We start from the raw sequence: 23,175 nt of genomic DNA on the forward strand, positions 1-23,175 counted from the left end.
GCCTTAAAGTGTGTGTTCTCCCCGTCTCTTCAGTAAGTACTATGAGAGGGAGGCCCTGATACACGACTCCGTGTTTGGCCCCATCCTTGCTGCACTGCTGGGTGAGTTATCTGCTGTACATGACATAAACCTTCAAGAATATCACAGTTTTATGATCCTGATAACTAGACATTTCATATATTTCATAAGTTAAACTATTGTTATTTTGATTTGGCTATGAATGGCTTGTGTGGTCATTGCCAAAATGTGGTTTGTATTGGGTGAATCTCTATGAGCCTTACCACTATTTGGTTGATGGCCACTTTAAAATGTAGTACTCTCAGATGAGCAACAAATGTCATTTTTTCATGTATTTGGCAAATGGGGAATTAACCAAATGGAGAAAGATTCTTTTCGTATTTATTACAATCCACCATGCCTCTCTCCATGTTGGTACGCAGTTGGTCCCTGCGCTCTGGAGTACACCAAACTGAAGACCTCCGATCACTTCTGGACAGATCCCTCGGCCAATGAGCTCGTTCAGCGGCATCGTATCCATGGAGCTCACCGAGGACAAGAGTCTTCCCCCAGCCGCAGGCCTGCTCTAGGGGTGAGAGGGAGCGGAGAGTGAGGGAGGGATGGATGGATGGAGGGAGAGAGGGAGGGAGGGATGGATGGAGGGAGCGGAGAGTGAGGGAGGGATAGAGGGAGGGAGGGATGGAGGGAGCTGAGTGTGAGGGAGGGATGGAGAGAGGGAGGGAGGGATGGAGAGAGATAATAAGTTACTCAGTATGCAAAGTAAAACTGTTGCAGAGGAGGGATGACTAGATTCAGAACATGGAAATCCTTCACATCATTATACATAGACTGAGCCGAGACATGTCTGTATCTGTCTCCTCAAAGCTACGGTGGGCCGTGCTGTGGTTAGTTTGGCTGTAACTGCTCTGTGGTGTGGTGAAAGTGTGGTTAACGGCTCTGTGTCGTGCTAAAAGTATGGTGTCACTCGCTGTTCTCTCCAGATCCGGAAGAGGCAGTCCAGCGGGAGCATGGCTGAGGACAAGTTTGCCGCTTCAGCGCGGGAGTACGTGGAGTCGCTTCACCAGAACTCACGGGTTCATCTCCTCTACGGCAAAAACAACGTGCTGGTCCAACCTGTGAGTGTGTGTATTAGAATGCCTGCGTGATTGGTTGGTTGGTTGGTTGTGTGTGTGTGTGTGTGTGTGTGTGTGTGTGTGTGTGTGTGTGTGTGTGTGTGAGCAGAGTAGACCGAACACACATACAGAGACTGTGGTTTCACCTGCTCTACAGGGGTGTGGAGCTCTGTAGTGGGGTGTGTTTGCCCTGCAGGTTAAGTGTGTGTGATGGTGTGTGGATTGATCCCAGATTAAAGCACCTGCCATTGATCCACGCTCCACGCTGTTGACCCATGCTACAGGAAAGGGACGATGACAAGCATGATGGGGGAGAGGAGGGTGGTGGAATCACTCGACCTGTCCTCCCCACTCACACCTCTCCTCTCCTCTCTTCCAGCTCACCCTTTATGTCCAGCCACACACACACACACGGTAAACACTCCAGATCCCTCAGAGCTGTTTCACTGCAGACAGAGCAGACCCAGACCAGACAAAGCTGTGATGGAGAAACACATAGCGCTAGCCGTGTGGTGACTGAAGAAGATTAGCCAGACTGGGTTCGATTGTGAGTGTGTTTGTGTGTGTGTGTGTGTGTGTGTGTGTGTGTGTGTGTGTGTGTGTGTGTGTGTGTGTGTGTGTGTGTGTGTGTGTGTGTGTGTGTGTGTGTGTGTGAGCTGCCGCTGGCTCTCTGATGGATGCATAGAGCAGGACCCTCAGGCCCATGTGGATCAATGGTGAAATGACCCAGGCAGCTTGGGAGAGGCAAGATTGAACTTAATTGGATTTCTGCATGAAAGCTGATATTTAGATCCAGTGGACTATCCACTATGGGTACAATCCAGTGCCTATCAGTCTTAAGAGAGCCATAACTTGATCTCTCTCCCTACTTGCCACTTACTGCCGGTTTATTTAGGGTGCTGGCACTGCAACTGTTTTCATTTTCTTTCCTAAAAACCAAAAACATTCGTTATAAAGTTCAATCCAATTTTTCTCTCTCTTGTGTCTCTCCCTCTCCAGAAAAAGGACATGGAGGTTTTGAGAGGGTACCTATCCTTGCACCAGGCAGTAGAAACGCTCACTCTGAAGTGGACACCCAATCAGCTGATCAATGGCACTTTGGGGGACTGTGACCTGGACAAGAGGTATGTGTGAGCTCCGCCCCACTCAATGCGACAATAGTCCTTAGCATGTTTATTACAAATAAACCCCAACAACAAACACCCTCCCTGTTCCATCTCTCATGTGTGTTCTTCTCCCCTTTGTCTTTTTTTGGCAGTGTGTATTGGGACTATGCTCTGACCGTGCCTTTACGACAGATCGTCTGCATTCACTGTCACCAGCGACGTGAGTCGGCCATCTCTGTCTTCTCCTACCTTCACACAGCCCCATAGCTCTGTGCAGGCTCACTGGATCATTATTTTTGTACCTCCTGCAATGACAGGGAATGAATAGTGAGTCTAGGAGTATGAAGTCTCATTCTTCACTCGTGCCTGTAGGAACACTTCCTCATAATCTGAGCAGAAAGACGAGCCATCCGGGCTGGGGGAATTGATCCGTGGGTGTGATTTAACCGCTAATTTCCTCCACCGCAGTCATTAGGAGGTTTCCCCCCGTTGGCTTCCGTATAAGCTCTCATCTGTCCGTCCGTGTCTGCGCCGGCTGCCGGCCCGAGCGCTTCCCCCGCTGCTGCTGTTTATGGCAGCTCTGCACCGCAGCAGCAGTGCAGGAGGCAGATTGTTGTCATGGTATCCACCATGGTGTTTGTTTTAATGGTGCGTCGTAAAATATCCATTTGGTCCTTGTCTTTCTCAAGCTACCCTAAACAAGCCAGGCTGTGTGAATAGTGTGTTGTAGGATGAGGATACGTAAGGATGTGTACCTCATGTCTGACTTGATGTCCTAAGTCGAGATCAAGCTCCAGTTTATAGTGTGAAATACATTGAAAGACATTGCTTGTGTTTGAGTCAGCTCTCCTGCACTCTCTCCCCACCCTCAGCGGACTGCGGTGGTACCCTGGTGCTGGTGAGTCAGGACGGCATCCAGCGCCCCCCCCTGCACTTCCCCCCCGGGGGGCACCTGCTGGCCTTCCTGTCGTGCCTGGAGAATGGCCTCTTGCCCAGAGGACAGCTAGAGCCTCCTCTCTGGTCCCAGAGGGGCAAGGTGAGTGTCCATCCACTCGTCGGCTTAGGGCTCTTTGCTCAGGGAACACCTGAGTACTTGTGATTTGTCACAGGTGTAGTTTGCCTTATGTGAGTCTGGAGCAGGTCCTGTGCGGTCAGCCAGAGGATAAAAGTGTCAGTCAAATCGCAACAAATATAAAAACCTCCAGGTGTCTTTCTAGACCGCATGTCTCATCACATCACATGTTCTCCAAGAAGGTCAGTTTCGATAACTGTTACGGACAAGTCAGCAGCAGAGATTGATAGAGCACGTGGAGACAGCTGGTTAGTCTAAGGGTTTTTTAATGTTTCTTAATTTAAAAGGGTCTAAAGAGACCACAGGGGTAACACAAAAGCCAGGCGGGCAAGCAAATGCCGGCAAGGCAGACACAAGTTGTAACAAAGGACCTACTAGCCACAAAAGCTGGGGCCAGGCAGCACGGTGAGGCTGCGCAACGATCCAGCAGAGTCAAGTTGGCCAAAGGCCCGAATGTTCACGAAAAGCTTATCAACGAACGGCGAAACAGTAGCGTCTAGCGAAATACAGGTCTCCTAGGCGTGCTCCGTCTGAGGCAATGAGGAAGCCCTTTTGTACCGGGGACGATCAGGTGTCGGCCAATGACGACCTAAATTAACTAAATGGAAAAAGGCGTGACAAGCAAGGTACAAAACTGAAACAATATTAAATCACCACCAGGGTGGGCCAAACTAAAATAAATAACTAAAAAAGGACAGGTTTGTAACAATAACCCATTAAGGTTTATTTAAGACTCAAACTAGATCACCAGTAGATAACATACTAATTGCAAGTTCAAATGGGTACGAAAATAGTACCTGTTGAATGTACTTTCTGTATTAGCTAAACGCCTCATACTTTGTGTAAGGCAAATATCTCCCTTAATCCAAAACGAGAATGTGGAGAATAGTCTGAAATAACTGGTGTCCCCAGTCTGAACAGCCCTTGCTGACCCATGTCTAGACACCCCTCCAGCAGTCCAACACAACAGAAAAGAGACAAAAACACACTGTCACAGCTGCTTACTTAGCTGCAGTTAAGTGGACTTTTCAGAGAAAAAAACACTAATATACTCTGACCCCTCATGTCATTTTCTGTCAATTAATCGACTAATGCCAAAAGGTTGACTAGGGGAATACAATTAAAAGCACAGGTTCTCTGTGTGTTTGTGTGTGTGTATGTGCTTGTGTGTGTTCTTGTGGATGTGTGTTTGTGTGCGTGGTCTTGTGCGTGTGTGTTTATGCACGCATTTGTGTGTGTGTCTTGTCTGCACACAGGGTAAAGTCTTCCCTAAGTTGAGGAAGAGGAACAGCACAGCCCGGCTGCTGGAGGGCGATGGCGAGGGAGATGAGGAGGTGGCTGCTGACTACGTGTTCCGTATCGTCTACCCCGGGCATCGCCACGACTCCAGTGAGTACCCTCCCCTCCTGTTCCCTTGCCCCTGCCTGTTTTCTTGCCCCTGCCTGTTCTCCTGCCCCTGCCTGTTTTCTTGCCCCTGCCTGTTCTCCTGCCCCTGCCTGTTTCCCTGCCCTCTGTTTGTTCCCCTTGCCCCTGCTAAATGTTGTCATGCCCCTGCCCATTTCCTTGAACCCCCCCCCCCCCCCAGTTCTCTTGTCCCCCTGCCTGTTCTCTTGCCTCTGCCTGTTCCTTTGCCCCTGCCTGTTCCCTTGCCCCTGCGAACAAGCTGTGGCTCAGTGTTCCTCTGGCTCAACTGATGGTAAAACAGCACCAAGATCCCTAGGGAACACACATAATGATGGCTGTGTATATCTGTGCTGAATAAATGTAATGTAACTGTAATGCTTGGCTGCGTCCAGTCGCTAGTCCCAATCCTTCCCTGTAGCCCGCACCATGTGCCCTATGCCTGCCCTCCCCTTCACAGACCACTGGCCCTTTAACTGAGCTGTGGTTGTGGATGGGAGCGTGAGAGCAGAAGCACTGTACAGCTGGTTACACATTGGCCCTGATGCTATATCTGCCTGCACTGGCTATGCGACTTCTGTGTGTCCTCAACTTCTAACGTAGATACAGATACAGTATTTAATAATATTATATAATTATATTGATTGGTCCCTGTAGGTAAAGTCTTGCTTTTGGGTTCCCTTTAAATCCTTTCCAGTGGATGCTTCTGTGTGAGTGTGCACATGTGTTTGTATTTGTCTGTGTGTGCGTGTGTGTTGGTGCATTAGCAGTGTTTTTTTCTCTGTGGAGGGTGATAAACTGTGTTCTCTTATTGCCCGAGCAGTCACTATTAACTACCACCACACCACGGGCAGTCGCGCGCCCTCACTGGACGACGATGAGGAGGAGGAGGATAGACTTCACGCAATGATCTCAATGATCTGCTCGCGGAACCTCACAGACCCTAATGTCATGAAAGGTTTTTATGACAAGCACACCCACTTGCCTTCCGTTCCCACCCCTCCTCCCTCTCTCCTCCCTTGTCCTTCCTCCCTCCCTCCCTCCTGCCATCCCTAACCTGTCCTTTCCTCTCCCCTTCTTTCTTATCCTCCTCTCCTCTACCCTTCTCCACTTCCTCCCTCACGCACCCCGGCTCAACAGTGCAGGCCCCTTGGCATGGATGGGAGAGGGGTGACAGGATTGTCAGATTTGGGGATGGATGTTTATATGATAAACTACAAGGCTGTGGCAGTGGTCTTAGTGCTCATTAGTGCCGTTCACTTCAAAAGGCATCGCCTATCTGAGACTCTTACCAAACCATGGCCGCTTGTCATTGGCCGGGGGGGGGGCGCCCGTTTCTACATGTTTCCATGGCAACGGGCTGTGCCAAGAAAAAAAAAAAGCTAGGTCAAGTGACATGTCCCTGTGTGTGAGTTGCCGTAAGACTTTCAAGAGCTGAGGCACGAGAGAGAGAGAGAGGGAGGGAGAATTAATTAATGAAGGAGAGAGACAGAGAGAGGAAGGTAGGGACTAAGACTGTGCCAGAGCTCAATTACATAGCCTGCTGTCACAGCAGCCAGAAGGTTTCCCTTGTGCCTACGTCTGTGGCGGAAGTTAAATTTGTTCAGTGTGTCAGCGCGGCGGTGCGTTCTAACCTGATTTGTAGCTGGTGCGCACACACACGCACTCACTGGTCTGTCAAAGACGCTACCCCTGCTCGTCCCTGTGCTTGTCAGATCTTACTCACACCCCAGAGGATGAGTCCTCCAGTTAAGCATGTTAGAGCTGCTGACCCACTTTGATGCTGGCCTGACCTCCTCCGTATGATTCAGTTCCTGTCTGTCGTCACTCTCTCTCTCTCTCTCTCTTTTTCTCTCTCTCTCTCCCTCTCTCTCACCACTCCACGTCTCCCAGTGACAGCAGTGATGAGTCGGCCACTCAAACAAACCCCCTCCCTCCCTTCCCCCTCAGGCAGCCCTTTGCCACATCTTCTCCTCACTGCCACGCAGACAAGCAAAGCCCCCTCCACCCTCCTATCTCACCCCCTCCACGTCTGTCCTCAAACGGCCTCTCTGTTGTTGCTGTTTCTGCCTGCACCTCTGGACACCCAGGCGACTGTTCGTGACACGATGACGCTCAACTTCAGAGAGCTTGCTCTGCTGGGCACACTGCTGCCCTCTGCTGCTAAGGATGTGTATAGCACAGAAAAAAATTAAACCATAGCATTGTTTCAAATGCACAAAATCTAGAGATAATCTGTAATCCATACTTAATGGTCTGTAAAGTAGTGCTTACAGATGTGTCGAGTTCCTAGGGTGAAATAATTCTTTTGAGGCGAGGTGCGGAGTGGGTTGCAGCATTGGAGAGGTGGGGAAGCTGGAGGAATGTTTGTGTAGTCAGATATGGCATTGTAGGCAGAAGAGGGCGAACAGCAGCTCATTCGCAGGGCGTGTGGCCGAGCCCCCCAACCTCCCTCTGCACTGTTGGGTCTGGTTGCCAGTGCTCAAAGGAATGCTTTGATAATTTGCTGTTTTCCTTTTGCACTCTTCGGTTCGAACTCCATTTTTTCTTTTTTCTTCTCCTTTCAGTTTGGATTCCCCCCTTGTTTTGGTTTTCACTGCAACATGCTTGACGATATTGCATGTGAGATTTTTTGCACCTGTATCTTCTTTTCGTTCGTTTTTTCGTTTGTTTGCTTTGAAGACTTCCTCGCAGAATGTGCATTTGCTTATTTGTCGGGAATCTGTTCTCTCTCCGACTTGCTTCCCTGTTCCTTTTTTTTAATTTTGTTTTATGTTTTTGATTTCATTTGGGTTTTTTCCTCCTCTGTGTTGAGCCAGTTTATTCATTCTGCAATGCTGTTCACTGTAATTCTTCACTAACTTCAGCCACCTTTCATTACGACAGTGAGGTCCTGTGGGGTTCTTGCGCAGTAGAGACATGGATCGTTCTGTGAATGCGTCGCACATTCGACCATAGTCTAACCTCTCAGTCACATAGTCAAAAAAGAAAAAAAGGACACAAATTTCAGACCTCCTTCCACTTTTATTTTTTTCATTTTTTTATTTGACTTAAAGAGAAGTGATTATTCATAACAGGTCTTCAGCTCCAACCTGAAGAATTAAGGTGAAGAGCATTTACTCAATGTCAGTGTGTTATGGATTCATTTCAGACTCAAAACAGTACACAGCACTAAATAATATTCCAGGAGTTGTTGGTGTCATTTTTTTCCCTCCTTTCGTTACTTGTTTCTTTTGTTTTCTTTTAGTTGACTTCTTTTTTTTTGTTTGTTTTGTTTTGTTCGTTTCTCTGTCATATTGCAGTCTGTTGCATTCAGCATGGCCTGAGCTGTTCCCCTGTTGTTCCCTCCTGTGCTCTCCTAAGCTTCAAGTGTGTGTGTGTGTGCGTATGTGTGTATTTGTGTGTGTGTGTGTGTGTGTGTGTGTGTGTCTGTGGTTTGACTCTGTCTGTGGCCTGGGAGCTAATAGCATGATGCCTGCCTCTCTGCTTGACATGCTGCACACAAACTTCGCCTCTTCTGTTGCTTTTGAGTCTTACTGGTCTTACTGTTTTGGTTTGTTTGTTTTTACCATGACAGCATGCGCTTCAGATGATTAAGCTCCCAGTTTGGTTTGTGTTACAGTGTGTGTGTGTGTGTGTGTGTGTGTGTGTGTGTGTGTGTGTGTGTGTGTGTGTGTGAGAGTGAGAGTGAGAGTGAGAGAGAGAGAGAGAGGGAGAGGGAGAGGGAGAAAGAGTGCGTGTGTGTATGCGTATGTGTGTTTGGATTTACTGTGCCTCTTAGTGCGAAAGGACTTTAATATAAAGCTCAAGAAATACATGTTTCACTATAAGTCAAACACATGACTCTACCTCAATTTGGTTCATTTAATTGCTTTTGTCATATTTCTCAAGAGACTCAATAATGATATGGTTAATAGCCTATACATATATGTTACAGATCTATTCATAGCTCAAATGAGCAACTTTAAAGGCTATTGAGCCATGTGGGATATCATAATGGTTTGATATTTGTAGTGAATTCGAAGTATTATGGAAATGGATTATGTGAGGAGAAAATTGACTCATGCTCATGCCCCCTTCCCCCACTTCTCTATGTCTCTTTTGTCCCCGTCTCTCCCTCTCTTAAACACACACACAACCTCCACTCTGGTTCCTGCAGACCATGGGGACATGGCGGAGATACCAGGTTTGGGGGGCAGCCCCCTGTCCTGGCAGCAGGGAGAGAGCACCAGTCACATGTCGTCCTGCCTCTCCTGCTCCACCGGGGGCAGCAATGCGTCTTTCGAGTTTCCACCTGGCTGCACCTGCATGCACGATCGGTGAGGGACACGCCACATCACACCACACCACACCACACCACATCACTTCTTTTAGATGGGGGAAAGGATTTGGGGAAGAGACGGGCTAAACTGATTGCCACGGTAACTGTGACATTTTCCCTTGCTGTAGAATCCCGTTGAAGATGCTCTGTCAGAACATGAAGAGGCAGATTGTGTCGCGAGCCTTTTATGGATGTAAGTGAAGTGTAAAGTTTAAATCAGCTGGTGTTAAATAGGAAATCTTTCATATTCGTGCAACATATTTTTATGAATGAAGCGGGGGAAAGTGTCTAATGTTATCTCAGCTAAATTGCATCGTCACAGAGCTTCACTGACATGGTGAAAAACTGACGACACAGACCATTTTTTATGACTCACTTGACACTTGGGACGTGTTGTGCTGAGTACTGCTCCCTCCTCGTCAGTGTTTGTGAGGTGTGATATATCCAAAGCGGTGCGCTCCTCTGATCTGACGTACGTAAGGACTGTCTCTGTCCTCCTGTCTCACCTCTCTACTGGTCTACACCCCCTCCTCTTTTTCTCTGTCTTCCCCCTCCCTTCTTTTCCTTTCTTTCCCTATCTTTTTCTCTCCCTCTTTCACTCTCTCTCCCTCTCTCCCTCAGGGCTGGCCTACTGTCGACACCTGTCCACGGTGCGTACACACCTGTCAGCGCTGGTCAATCACAACATGGTGACCCCGGACAAACCCTGTGAGGCTTCAGGAGGCCTCAGTAAAGACGTCTGGAGCAAGTACCAGAAAGACTGCAAGGTCAGAGAGCCTGGCACGGAGGCAGGCAGCCCGGGGATTAGACCCGTTTATATGAAAACAGCCACTCTTCTCTTGAACTCTTTTTTTCCTCTCGTCACCAGGGACGTGCACAGGAATTTTGAAGGGCAGTTGCTCTGCCCTGGAAAAAAGGGGCATCACGTTAATATTTGTCACCGCCGCCACGCCCCCGTCCCCTGGACGCATATTAAGCCTATATCACTTGAAACTCTCACTAACCGCCGCCGCCACGCCCCCGTCCCCTGGACGCATATTCCGCGATTATTTTATTTAGGCCTACATGAAGTTCTGCAGCCGTAATACTATTTAAAAAATATATATATATTTCCTTCGGAGGGGCAACTTCAGTCGAGGAGGGCAAACGGGCAGTTGCCCCTCCTGTGCACGTCCCTGCTCGTCACCACTCTGTCTCTGTGTTCCAATTGACCTAACTCTGTTTAGGCATTTCTGTCATCATGTCTGTATTTCTATTTATTTTTCTCTCTGTCTGTCTGTCTCTCTCTCTCTGTCCACACTCTGACTCTCTCTCTGTCTGTCTGTCTGTGCAGAACTATAAGGAGCTTGAGCTCTTGCGTCTGGTCTACTATGGAGGGGTGGAGCATGAGATCAGGAAGGAGGTGTGGCCCTTCCTGCTCGGTCACTATAAGTTTGGGATGGGGAAGAAAGACATGACACAGGTAAGGAGACGCGTGGCCTAAATCACGGAATGACAACATTAAAAAGCGAACACTTAATGAGGTCATGACAGAAGGTCCACTAGACCTACCAGTCAAGTCAAGAAGTCAAAAATATTGATTATAAAACAAGCAGGCCTACTTTGTACCCTCAAAGTTATCATTCTTTTCTTTCCTGGTCATGAGGAATCTGTGCGTGAGCTGGCTCTCTGTCTCCCCCTACAGATCGACGAGAAGATCACAGCCAGGTATCAGCAGGTGATGCGCGAGTGGAAGGCCTGTGAGGTCATTGTCAAGCAGAGGGAGAAGGAGATGCAGTCGGCCATCTTTGCTAAACTCTCCTCAGGGAGCAGCATTGACAGTCACGTCCTGCGCCTGGTGCACCGAGACTCGACCCTCAGTAACGAGGTAATGAGTAACCCTAGGCAACACTTCCTGACCAGACATACATGGGATCTCTGTGTGGTTCACATTCACGTCTTTGCATTTTAGCTATTTTAGCATCCGTCTTCGTCAGACATTGTATGAAAATAGCCATTCAGACATTGTGTGAAAACAGCCCTGATTTAGTTTCTTCTTTTCTTTTCCCTCCATTTCTCTGTTTCTTTTCACTCCTTCCCTTTCTCACTCTCCTTATATACATCCCTTCCTCCTCTCCATGTTTGTCTATGTCCCAGGTGTTCATGTCTGTAGATGACCCATATGCAGGCAGCCAGGACACTCCTGGTGGGAGTGACAGCCCCCCGACCCTGACCACGGTGGTCACCCCCGCTGCCCTGGCCCTGGATGAGAGGCCTCTGGTGGAGTTCGACTCCCCAGACTCGGGCCTCCCGTCCTCCAGGAACTACTCTGTGGCCTCGGGTCACTCGCAGATCCTGTCCAGCATCGAGGACGGCCAGAGCATGGAGGACGATCCCAGCGAGGAGTCCCAGTCCCAGGCGTCCCAGGACGTCCCCAGCCGGCGGGACTCGCTGATGGAGGAGCGGCTCGGCACTCTGATGGACAAACCAGGGACAGCCACCGGGATCTCGCCATCTTGGTCCTCTTACACGGTACGACAAAGTCAAATGGGCCTGCATTTGAAATGACAATATCCAGCATCCATGTTTCCTTTACTAGAGGGTTAGAAAGTTGGTAGGGCTGGGTGGTATTTAAAAAAGTCAGTTGAAAAAAACACCAAGAAGACCTTCCACATAAAATACACATAATGTAAAGAAACCGTTTTCTTGTCAAGTGCTATCGGGTGTTTTCAACTTTCAAATGTAATACACTGATGAGTACATTCATGACTACATTCATGACATTCAAGGACTTGCAACCTAAATACATATATTTATATATATATGTGTATATACACACATACCTGTATAACACCTGTCACTAACACAGATACCAATGTTATGCCTAATATGCAGATTGAGGTTCTGGACACAGTGGCACTGAACCTTCACAGGATTGACAAAGATGTCCAGCGCTGTGACCGCAACTACCACTACTTCACTACTGGCAACCTGGAGAAATTACGCAACATCATGTGCAGGTCTGGATCTGGTCAAGTTCCTAGCAACTTATCCTTCGAAACTTTTTTCTCTAGAACGTCATCTGAAAAGTCTTTATTTCTGTTGTTTTCTGGTTGGCAGTTATGTATGGGAACATCTAGAGATGGGGTATGTCCAAGGCATGTGTGACCTGCTGGCTCCTTTAATGGTCATCTTAGATGATGGTAAGTGAAAATCTTCTTGTAGCTACTGAGCCTCTTATGTAAGCCTAGCCTTAGCAGTGAGGTTTTGTGGCAGTTCATTTTCAAATGAATCGGCTTTCTACTGAATATCACTGACAACAAAATCCTGATTTTTCTGTGGAGTGAAAAGTATATTACAAACCAAACCAGAAATGCTACTTCTGCGTTGTAACATATTCTCTAAAATAATGAGCTGGTTCTCAAAAGTTACATTTGTGTAGGTCCTCTAAGGAGTCTAAGGGTATTTCAGTCACGGCATGAACCCTTTTTTTATTTACACATGAATAAATTCATACTAACTTCACAATGATGCAAATTTGAATGACATCACAGCCATTTTAGCATATATTATTAGCACATATCTTAGTATATATTGCGACAGTGAATGTCTGGAAACCAGTAGTGCAGTAGACACTGTCCTATCAAGTCCAATAGACACTGTCCTGTCAAATCCACTAGACACTGTGTTGAGGCTTTTGATGCGTCTCAGCGTTCACTGGTGCAGGATGAGTCATTATCACCTTATGATTCTTCTTAATAGCACAGATCCTTTAGATCCAGAGTGGCATCTGTTGTTGATTCTTATTCGCTCTCTCTCTTTCTCCTTTTCCCACTCTCCATCTATCTCTCTCTCTCTCTCTCTCTTTCTATCACTCTCTCCATTTCTGTCTCTCCATCTCCCTCTCTTTTTCTCTCTCCCTCTCTACCAGAGTGCCTGGCTTACAGCTGCTTTACCCAGCTAATGAAGAGGATGAATAAGAACTTCCCTAACGGCGGCAGAGCAATGGACACAAACTTTGCCAACATGAGGTCCTTGATCCAGGTGACTGTCCCCTCCAAACACTCCTCACTGAGTAGTCTTGGTTAGGAGAGTGTGCAGATGATTGTGTGTGTGTGTGTGTGTGTGTGTGTGTGTGTGTGTGTGTGTGTGTGTGTGTGTGTGTGTGTGTGTGTGTGTGTGTGCATGTGTGTGTGCGTGCATGTCTGCCTGTGTGTGTGTCTCACAGCTTCTGTAGAGACCTGTGATGAACCCTCAGCTTTGCTGCTTTGTTTCAGATCCTGGACTCTGAGATGTTTGAGCTCATGCACCAGAATGGAGACTACACCCACTTCTACTTCTGCTACCGCTGGTTCCTGCTCGACTTCAAAAGAGGTGGGACAGAGACCCAGATACAAGGGGTGTGCTGTGGTACACTGTGGAGCCTTCATACACGTATAGAGATACATTTGAAAGTACACCACAGTTGAAAGACATGCCTAAATAACAGCATTTTTTAATGTATTCATGAATTTTCAGTGAACAGGTTTATACATTTTTGTATTTTTTTACATTTTATGACTAAGCTGCAAGAGGGGATGTGTTTTTTATTTCTGGTGAACACAAATGCAGGCTTTATTATTGCACATTCCCAAAATATGCAGCTATGTTACTTAGCTTACATTCTGACTTAATCCTTGTTTGTGTGTCTGTGTGTGGGGGTGGGTGTGTGCGTGTGTGCGTGTGTGTGTGTGTGTGTGTGTGTGTGTGTGTCAGAGCTTCTGTATGAGGATGTCTTTGCTGTCTGGGAGGTAATCTGGGTGGCTCCCCGGATCTCCTCCAAGCATTTTGTCCTCTTTCTCGCCCTGGCCCTGGTGGAGGTGTACAGGGACATCATCCTGGACAACAACATGGACTTCACAGACATCATCAAGTTCTTCAATGGTGAGGGGGAGGCTGAGGGTGAAACTCTTAAGGCAAGGTTTTGCAGCCTAGAATCTGTTTTATGCATAAAACTGATTTAGGTAATCAAAAATGTATTTATGTTGGTGTACAAGTCAACTTTTATTGATAATCTTTCCCTCAATCTCTCTCTCTCTTTGTGTGTCCGTCAGAAATGGCGGAGCGGCATGATGTACAGCAGATCCTCCAGATCGCCCGAGAGCTGGTGCACAAGGTTCAGACCCTCATCGACAACAAGTGACTTATGAGAGGAGAAGAAGAAATAAAAAGATTAAAAAAAGGAGGGGAGAGTAGGCTGGGAGGAGAGACAGTTGAACACCTCAATGCCTCTGCCGATAGCAAACCTCAGACAGTGTCCCCCTCTCGCCCTACCTGTCTCACTCCTACAACCTGCTAACACAGGTCTCTCTCTCTCTCTTTCTCTCTCCATGGCCCAGAAACCTGGGACCAGAGCTAATCTCCTAGCCTACCCAGGATCAGGTAGGGGAGAGTGGGGGCATGCCTGAGAGTGGACCCCCTCCCACCCCCCAAAACCCCCAGTACTTCCAGTCTTGATATCTATTGCCTGTCACAGAATGCCGTTGTGTCAGACCGTTGACTCGTCTGCATGCTTGTGATGCTTGATCACACTGTGACTGACGTTTGAAGCTATCCACACCTCCAGCAGCAGTGCGCAAACACACACACACACACACACACACACCCCATACCCATGCCACAGCTGTCAGGTGGTTTAGATCACCATGACATTTTGTAATGACTTGCGCCTATAGTAAGGCCATCACAGAGTTCTTATGAGTAAGCCAGTGACTGTTCCTTCCGCACCCCCTCAGTAAGGACCACAAGTATTATGCCTGTCCGTGGTTCTGAAGATTCAGAAGAACATGGATGGTCTTGCAGACGTTTGGCGGAGCTAGGATTCTTCTAGTTACTAGCTGCAAAAGCGGCGATGCTGTCTGAGTAGTGATGTTACAGTATACGTGTTCCAGCTGTCAACAGGCCATTGGATTTATGGCCGTCACAACCCCAGACTTGACTAGCTCTGTAAGCCACGAAGAAAACAAGACTGTCCGATTGTGACCAAAAAGACTGTGCCAACACGATGACTTTTTGTCATAGTATTTGTATTCCCCATGAACGCGCAAACTTTACCAATCCCTTTTCTTAACAAAGGAAAAAGTTATTTTCTTGCCCTCGTTGTAATCCACAGTCCTTTCACTGCCATTAATGCCCAGTAACATATACAGTACTAGGAGTTGATGCTGCCTTTGCTGCATTTCTCTCTAACACTATTTGCACTTTGACACTGCTGCCCGGCGTGCTCCAGTGAAGCCTGCAGGCAAGGCACGGCAGGTGGAGGTGCTTGTCCTGGGCGCACAGCTTCCTTTTACCCCAGGACGTCGGGGTGACCTCCTTAAAGCCCTCTCCAGGGGACGAGGGGAGGTGCTGGGAGGAGCTGTACCAGGAGGCCGCCCCTCAAGGTGGCCCAAAGGGTTCGGTTTGGTGCAATGAGACGTCACCAGTGCTTCACTCTCACACACACACACACACACACACACACACACACACACACACACACACACACACACAAACACAAACACTCAGACATGCTCCAAATGGTGGTGTATGGAGCTGCTACACACACCCAGTTGGTTTCAGTGTATCGCAGCTTTGAGGTTTCTGGCCAAATTTGAAAGCCACAATTAAAATGGAGGGAAAAGAGAAATAGCACAGAAAAATGGATAATTTAATTCATATTTTAATTCAATTCATATTTTAGTATTAAGAGAAGAAATACTAAAAGAACCCCAACTATATACACACACATACACACCAATCAAATGTCAACCACAGCTCTTTATTATATTGGTTTCTGAGGGGAAAAAATGAACATATCCACTATATTGGCTTTTCACATCTGGAAAGACCTACATCTGTGATTTAACTTGCTGAATAGTCTTCCCAGAATCCTGAAGCATGGCATTGTCACCCTGGTGATCCTTAAAGTTGTGTGGAGAGTCCGTGTTTGTATGATGGTTCTCATCTGGGAACTAAGGCAGTGGTCTCACGCATGTCCCTACGCCTCATCCCCCACCCAGTATCAGTTCTCAGTTCTTTAAGTTCCAAGTTCAGTTTCTGAGGGACACCAGTGCCCACAAAGAGATTTACTGACAAGAGCTCAAGTACCAAAGCCTGTACCGACATCACCCTTTCTCTAGTGCAGACGTGCAATCTCGACCATACCTTGAAGACTGTTGTTGCTCCTCATGCTCTTAATTTCTACTGTGAAACACTTTTATTTTTGACCTTTACTTTCCACGTTTACCACAACACTGTAAATACTTGAGGAAAGCCCTGGATTTCTAAGAGGACAATGATGACTCAAAATGTATTTTAAATTCTATTTTTTACGTTGGTTTTGGAGAAATGTGCTTCTAAGAACCCTGTAAAACTGGAGACCTGTACAAGTTGAATGTGGGGAAAGCTTTGTTACATGTTGACTGTTATGTGTTCCTTAATTAATGTTGTGCACTGGGTTTTCTGCATTTGAACCGTTTTATTTTGGACACCAACATTTGAATGATGAAGTATGTATTGTAAAGGATGTATCATTTATCTTGAATGTAATGTATTAAAAAGGTCGCTCCTTAACAAAAATCTTTACATTCTTATCCCCACTGTTGTGGTAAATGAAGAGCAGTGCAGTCATTTGAAGAGCTGTCCTTCCTGCAAAGGTTTTCTCCTTTGAATTAGAGTTATGGAACATTTACACTTATTTCCCCAGGCAGCTCCACAAGTTAGCGAACACAGACGGAGTCAGCACTGGAAGTGTGTGGAGAGGCCCTTTTTTGGTTTTCTCCTCAGTCTGTATTTATTTTGGACAACACCAGACAAGCTCAGTCTCAGGCAGGTACCCCCTCCACCACCCCACCAAGTCTGAGACTGCAACCCTGCTTTAGTGGCTGAAAGTCTTCTTGGAATCAGCTCCACTCCCTCCCATCCATCCATCCCATCCACTAATGAGACATCTGGAGGTCAGCCACAATCAACTTAGCTCAGAACTGTCAGCTTTGGATGGCAAAAAAAAAAAAAAAAAATCACTGATAATACAAAACATGGATTGTATTTCCACTTTACAATTTCAGCATGGCATCTGAAAAGAGATTTAGAGAAGTTCAAAATAATTTAATTGTCTATGCATAGACCTACCACAATTATTTTTTTGTCACTTTTCCAATGGCATAGCACTATGGAGCAGATCAGGAGGGCAATCTGCCTTCAACACTGACAATTCATTTATTACGGCTCCCCGTGTACAAAAAGACCACTCCATGGTAAGTACAGGTTTACAAAATGCTGTTCATCTTCACATGATCAACACCTCGAATTGGTGATGTTGTACACAAGTACCCAAGGAATTGCACAATACAAAGGCATGGAAAAAAAATCAAACATTAAAATAGATATTGCATCTTTAAAAGCTAACTTTTGAACTCTTTCATAAATACTTCATTTTGCAATTAAAAGTTCACCTGATTCTTCTTATAACAGAATCACAGGTTAATGTAGCCAAGGAGGACAATTCAAATGAGTACTGTGTGATGAGAAAAATAAACAGCAATGACATTCTTAGGCCATATATGTTACAGTACGACATCAAAGGCCAAACAAGTTCTCCATAAAATGGTCCAAGCCAGTGCATGGCCATCTGTGAGTGTGTGTCTGTATCCATTCACGAGTATACTTTGCCCTAAGATGCTCTAAAATGCACTGCATGATTGTGTGTGTATGTGTATGTCAGAAACCGAGTCTGTGTGTCTGTGTCCGTGTGTGTGTGTGTGTGTGTGTGTGTGTGTGTGTGTGTGTGTGTGTGTGTGTGTGTGTGTGTGTAGCCATTCATAATAATCCCAGCATGGTGAGGGCGACAGATGTCCACTTCCGACCCGCTGCTTTAGGCCCAGCTGTGCCCTGCAGACAGAGAAGCACACCATTCTCTTGATCCCAGCTAATGGACAGAGGTGATGTAAATGTATAATCTCACCATATAAAACTAGTCCAGACACCTTGAGGTGCTCAGAATCTCTCCGCTAATCCAGTTACACTTTTAAAATCATGATGTTTTATTTTTGTTATCATTTGTTCATCTTCTGGTTTAGTCTACGCCAGCCTTAATGCAACAAACAACCTGTATTACAAAGGTGCTGTGTGCAAGTCTGCGTAGGCCCATAAAGTAACTAGACAGTAACGGTTCTCACTTATATGGGCGTGATAGATACTCCAAGTCTGCCTCCTTCTCTAACTGGGATTGGGCTTCTCTGGAGACTTCTGGAGCTGCAGACAGAAAGAGAGAGAGAGAGAGAGAGAGAGGGGAAATGAATACCGTCAGTGCAAGGAGAGAGACACAGTCAGGCCTGTATCAAAGGAAAGGCACTGATCAAAAGGAAACTTTATTTAAAGACAATGAGGATGATTGTCACAATGCATGGATAAATGGGTTTACTGAGACAGAAGCTATTAGTGGAAGTAGCAACAGTGAACTTTTCATCAAATTCAATACGGCAAGATCTCAAGAAATTCAGAATGAACTATGAGGAGCCATGTGTACAGATGTCAATCTAAATCCACAAATGCACTGGTTCTTCAATTCAGTGGCGACTCTGCTAAAACTCACAGATGCCAAAGAGTGAGTCACACTGGGTGTTGCTTCTAGAATGGAAGCTCTGGAAGTTCTGGAACGAAGAGCCTGGGGTTTAGTTCTCATCTAGAGTTAGGAGAGCACTACCTACGGCAGTCAGGAGAGGGCAGCATAGCTTCGTCAGACAGAGAGCGGTGTGTGTGACTGACTCATGGTGGGGTGGAAATGACAGAAACTGACGACAGAGAGCTAAATCGCTAATGTGAGAGGATACATTCCCAAAAGTGAACGTAAGACAACAGATGAGATTAGAGGACTGGAGAAGATTGCAAGACAAAGAATTAGCATCAGCAGTAGTACTATTGTCTCACAAAGGAAATAAAAAAGAAGAAAATAAGACAGGAAAAACAGACCTTAACGATAGACCTAAAGGCGAGCATAATGAGAGTGAACAGACAAAAACTAAATGAATAGTGATTTTTTAAATGATTAGAACAACAGGCAGATTAGCTACCATACCTGTGATTGTTCTTTTAGAAAATCAGGTAGCTGAAATTCACCCTTAAAGACCTGGAAAAACAAAGGACTGGTTTTAGAAGCCAACACAAACACACACGGACGCTCTGTGCATAGCTTGATCCTGGCTAGATCCACCGCTGGCATCAAAGGCCTGACATAAATCTTTCCCGTCCTTAAGAGTATGATTCATTATTTCCCTGGAATGCTTCTATGCTGCTGCTCTAAACTGATCCCATAAACTGAATGAAATGAGAGCCGTTTGATCAATAAGCCGACATGAGCCTCTGCTCGGCACGCATTGTGGCGGAAGTAAGTATAGCAAAATTTGGAATTCATGGCACAATGAATTTCTCAAGGCCTCTTGTGAAATATCGGTCACTGGATGTGTGTGTGTGTGTGTGTGTGTGTGTGTGTGTGTGTGTGTGTGTGTGTGTGTGTGTGTGTGTGTGTGTGTGGGGGGTTCACAGAGTGCATTTTTTCTGTGGGAGCCGCCTGCTCTCCCTCTCATTCACTTTCTGTCACTTTCTCACTAGTTCCCCAGTAGGCGGATACAGTGTCGGTTCCCATAATGTAAGTCCAAGTCTTCGTTTTGCTCTTACCCAACACTCAAGAGCCATGAGCCAGCCAAGGTCCAGGGATGAAAGCAAGTGAGAGACAGAGAGAGAGAGAGAGAGAGAGAGAGAGAGCAGGACTGCTGCTCCAAGGTCAGTGTTAACATGACACAGGGCCAACATGCCGGCTACGGTCAACGTCTGCGGGGATGCGAGGGAGGCAAGGAGTTGTAATGTCCAATTAGGACGACTCAAACTGATCTCATTTCTTGGCTCTCTCTATGTGTGGGACAGTAAACCATGGAATTTCTGATGGTTGGAACACAGGGAGCCAACACCAGACATATCATTCCAGGTGAGTCCATCAATTCAAGACACAAAAATAAGCTTGTCTGTTGGCTGTGGCTAGATGGCAACAAACCCAGCCATCCCAATCTGTCTCTACTCTCTCCCCTCCGGTTCACAGACACAAAACACCAAGCCAACCCACACTAGGGGGTTGTACAAAGCCTGATTCTTAAAGTGAAAGAAGGAAAAAAAAGAGACAAGAGACCCTTGTGTGAACCTCGTCATTTTCAGATAAAAACCCCCTCTCTCTCTCTGTCTGTCTGTCTTTCTGTCTGTCTTTCTCTCTCTGAGCCCTGAGAGGAGGCAGAGAGCAAGAGAAGGAGGTGGAGATGGAGATGGTCGTCTCAGTCAGTGACAAACCAGAGAGACCCCTGTCTAGTAGTGAATAGTGGTGCTCAGAGCCCTTCTACTGTAAACAGGGTTCCAACCCATTTTCTCTGACACATCAGAACTTTTCCGTAACTTTTCAAGGGAGACCCTTTAATGAAAATTCCATGGTCTTTTTCAACCTACAATTGACCGATCGCGAAACTCCTCCCTAGAACGGCCCTCGTCCAATCATACCTTAGCAACCGCAACTAAGAGAAGAAGGTCCGACAACTTTGAGGTCTGAGCAGCATGGTGAAGCAGTGTGCTTACGGGACTTTTAGATCTGACACAGAGATTAGAGGGATGCTGTTTTTTTCCCGCATTTCCAAAGCCCAAAACACAAGAGGAAAGGTGCCGGCGGTGGATTAAACAGTGTGGGAGACCCCACTCCCACCTCAATATATCGAAAAACACACATGTCTGCTCCAAAGTAAATGAAGCTGCTTGCAGCTAGCTATGATAGCTATCTATCTAGCGAACTACGCTATCGCTAGGTATGATAACTAACTGTCTAGTTGAGAGAACATCCCCAAACAGTTATGGTTCATGACAACTTGTATTATTACCACTACAAGTACATAACTAGTCTCTCCAACTAAAGTGTTAATGTTAAAATCAAAATGTTACCGTCAAAATGTTAATGTTACCGTCTGTAAAATTGCACTCTGAGCTATCCTAGCTAGCGATAGCAAACGCCAGCATTGAACAGAACTTTTAACGAACACTTTGTATTTATGCTGCTGGCGTTTGCTATCTCTGGCCAGGATAGCTCAGCGTGCAATTTTACAGACGTAACATCAACATCGCTAGCTAGGATAGCTCAGTGTGCAATTTTACAGACGGTAACATTAACATTTTGATTTTAACATTAACACTTTAGTTGGAGAGACTAGCTCGAGCTTAACATACTGTATCAATGTTGAACAAAAGGCCATTATGAAGTTGTTTTATTTTAATCTTTGTGGCATTTTGTGAATGGGCAACCTACTCCTGAGTATCCCAAGGTATGCATAAGGCACAACCTGAGAGCAATAACCTGGCGATCTGATACAAAGCCATAGCATTACATCAGGATCATCATTTTACAAGCAAGTTATCACTACAGTGACTGTGAAATACTTTCAGCAACATGCACACACATCCCTTGAACAATAACGTCACTAGCAGCTATCTTGATCCACACTGGTAGGCTACTGTACTGTTCTCTAAATTGTCACCATCCTAGCTAGCTAGATCGATAGATACCTCCAGTACCAGAGTGTCTCGCCAGAGACGGAATAAATAATAAGAATAAATAATCTTTGTAGGTTATTAGCTAGCTTGAAATATTATATACAGATCTTACCCAGTGGTGAAATAACATGACTAGTCTACAAGGTTTGTGCTGGTTGCATTTAATGAAGAGGTCGTGGGGTTTCTCCTTTTTTTTTATTGAGACCTGTATACTTTTGCTTCGATTATTGTTGTGTCCACTTCGTTGTTGATCTTAATATTTTGGATATCCTTCCACTGCATATTGCAGTCCCTTTTGCCTTGATCTGGAGGATATCGTGGAGGTATTACTCCAAAAATCATCAATCACACTGACAGCTATAGCGCTTGTCCCGGTACTCGCCATGGGTTTTAGCTTGACAGTTCCGGGAATTGTGTCGGACGTAGCAACAGTAACTAAGGGGGCGGGGCCCTGGCGATCGGTCAATTGTGTATTTCACAGAACAGATTGGGCCTAACGGTGCAAACCCATGACACCGTTACGAGCGACGCGATATTCTAATCCCATGCATTTCAACGGGAGCCAATCCATTGTGACGTAGACCACCGTTTTGGGCGACGCGACCGATAAAAGTTGGAAAATGTTGAATCCTATGCAAATGAGGAGCGATTTTTCCCGCAGCGGCCAATCAGATTGTTTGGTGTCGTCTCTGACAGTTTGAAAATGCTATTTCCACACGCTACAACACGCCCACTCAAAGCGATGGAAGCGTATCGCGTCGCTGTCATGGGTTTGCACCGTAATTATTGAATGAAAATGGAAAACCGTTTCCATTGCTTTTCTATTAGGCAAATTAGACTATGTCACATGGAAACAAAACATTATCCATGGAAGAGTACAATAACATAATTGTTTTCATTAGACCATACAACAAATTCAAATTTCATGACGTTCCACAAACTTTCAATGAATTTACTGAATTGTGTGACTTTTCCAGGACTGCAAACTGGGATTTTTAAATTCAATGACTTTCTCAGGATTTCCATGATTGTGGGAACCCTGAGTAAACCCACCAGCCCCTTTAAAACCTGATACACACACACACACACACCCCCCCCACCCCCGCCACCCTCCCCCAGTCTGACGTGAGTGCTGACATGGGTGTGGGTGTGGGCTACAGGTCTCCTCTGCTTCAGTGGCTACTGGAGGGTAAACACAAAGCTCTGTGAGGGCCACGGACACGGGCCAGAGGCATGCTGAGGAAGGGGAGGAAGGGCTGTCCACATGGACACGCTGTGTATAGTCCATCACTGAGCTCAAGCAGGAGGGACGTGAAGTAAGCCTCTGGTAAACTAATATATTATGCAGTTCCATAGTATTACACATGTATAATGGTATTACATTATTACATTAGTATTATAATACTAGCAGAACAGTATTATACTAGCATACTTTCAAAGTATTATGCTAGTACTATACTTTTGCTGTAGTATAGTTTAGGGGAGTTCACTCATTAGGAATGAGTGAGAGTGACAAACAGCCGACTGTGAGAAGAGAGAGATAGGGTTTCAGTGGTAATAGGAGACGGC

The 23,175-nt window shown here is 46.2% G+C and overlaps 2 protein-coding genes across 4 annotated transcripts in view; one reads left to right on the plus strand and one right to left on the minus strand.

Moving 5' to 3' along the window:
• sgsm2 (small G protein signaling modulator 2) overlaps window positions 1-16,602 on the plus strand; it is a 52,423-nt gene extending 35,821 nt beyond the window's left edge. The window contains exons 5-24 of one of the 2 annotated variants that reach the window (XM_031573624.2): window positions 34-101; window positions 441-589; window positions 999-1,133; window positions 2,130-2,254; window positions 2,389-2,456; window positions 3,109-3,272; window positions 4,565-4,697; window positions 5,533-5,667; window positions 8,869-9,028; window positions 9,159-9,223; window positions 9,652-9,797; window positions 10,364-10,492; window positions 10,715-10,897; window positions 11,167-11,541; window positions 11,905-12,029; window positions 12,130-12,212; window positions 12,941-13,053; window positions 13,287-13,383; window positions 13,765-13,932; window positions 14,103-16,602. In XM_031573624.2, the coding sequence (XP_031429484.1) occupies window positions 34-101; window positions 441-589; window positions 999-1,133; window positions 2,130-2,254; window positions 2,389-2,456; window positions 3,109-3,272; window positions 4,565-4,697; window positions 5,533-5,667; window positions 8,869-9,028; window positions 9,159-9,223; window positions 9,652-9,797; window positions 10,364-10,492; window positions 10,715-10,897; window positions 11,167-11,541; window positions 11,905-12,029; window positions 12,130-12,212; window positions 12,941-13,053; window positions 13,287-13,383; window positions 13,765-13,932; window positions 14,103-14,191 (2,710 nt within the window). In that variant the 3' untranslated portion in view covers window positions 14,192-16,602. The remainder of the gene's footprint in view (window positions 1-33; window positions 102-440; window positions 590-998; window positions 1,134-2,129; window positions 2,255-2,388; window positions 2,457-3,108; window positions 3,273-4,564; window positions 4,698-5,532; window positions 5,668-8,868; window positions 9,029-9,158; window positions 9,224-9,651; window positions 9,798-10,363; window positions 10,493-10,714; window positions 10,898-11,166; window positions 11,542-11,904; window positions 12,030-12,129; window positions 12,213-12,940; window positions 13,054-13,286; window positions 13,384-13,764; window positions 13,933-14,102) is intronic. The other variant, XM_031573625.2, reaches the window with a different exon arrangement.
• A 178-nt stretch (window positions 16,603-16,780) lies between these two features.
• The window catches only part of tpst1 (tyrosylprotein sulfotransferase 1), a 35,284-nt gene continuing 28,889 nt past the window's right edge, over window positions 16,781-23,175 (minus strand). The window contains exons 4-6 of one of the 2 annotated variants that reach the window (XM_031573628.2): window positions 19,106-19,156; window positions 18,207-18,282; window positions 16,781-17,919 (exon numbers count right to left, since the gene is read on the minus strand). In XM_031573628.2, the coding sequence (XP_031429488.1) occupies window positions 18,247-18,282; window positions 19,106-19,156 (87 nt within the window). In that variant the 3' untranslated portion in view covers window positions 16,781-17,919; window positions 18,207-18,246. The remainder of the gene's footprint in view (window positions 17,920-18,206; window positions 18,283-19,105; window positions 19,157-23,175) is intronic. The other variant, XM_012824089.3, reaches the window with a different exon arrangement.

The sequence above is a fragment of the Clupea harengus genome, chromosome 9 (genome assembly GCF_900700415.2).
Source record: "Clupea harengus chromosome 9, Ch_v2.0.2, whole genome shotgun sequence".
Taxonomy (NCBI): domain Eukaryota; kingdom Metazoa; phylum Chordata; class Actinopteri; order Clupeiformes; family Clupeidae; genus Clupea; species Clupea harengus.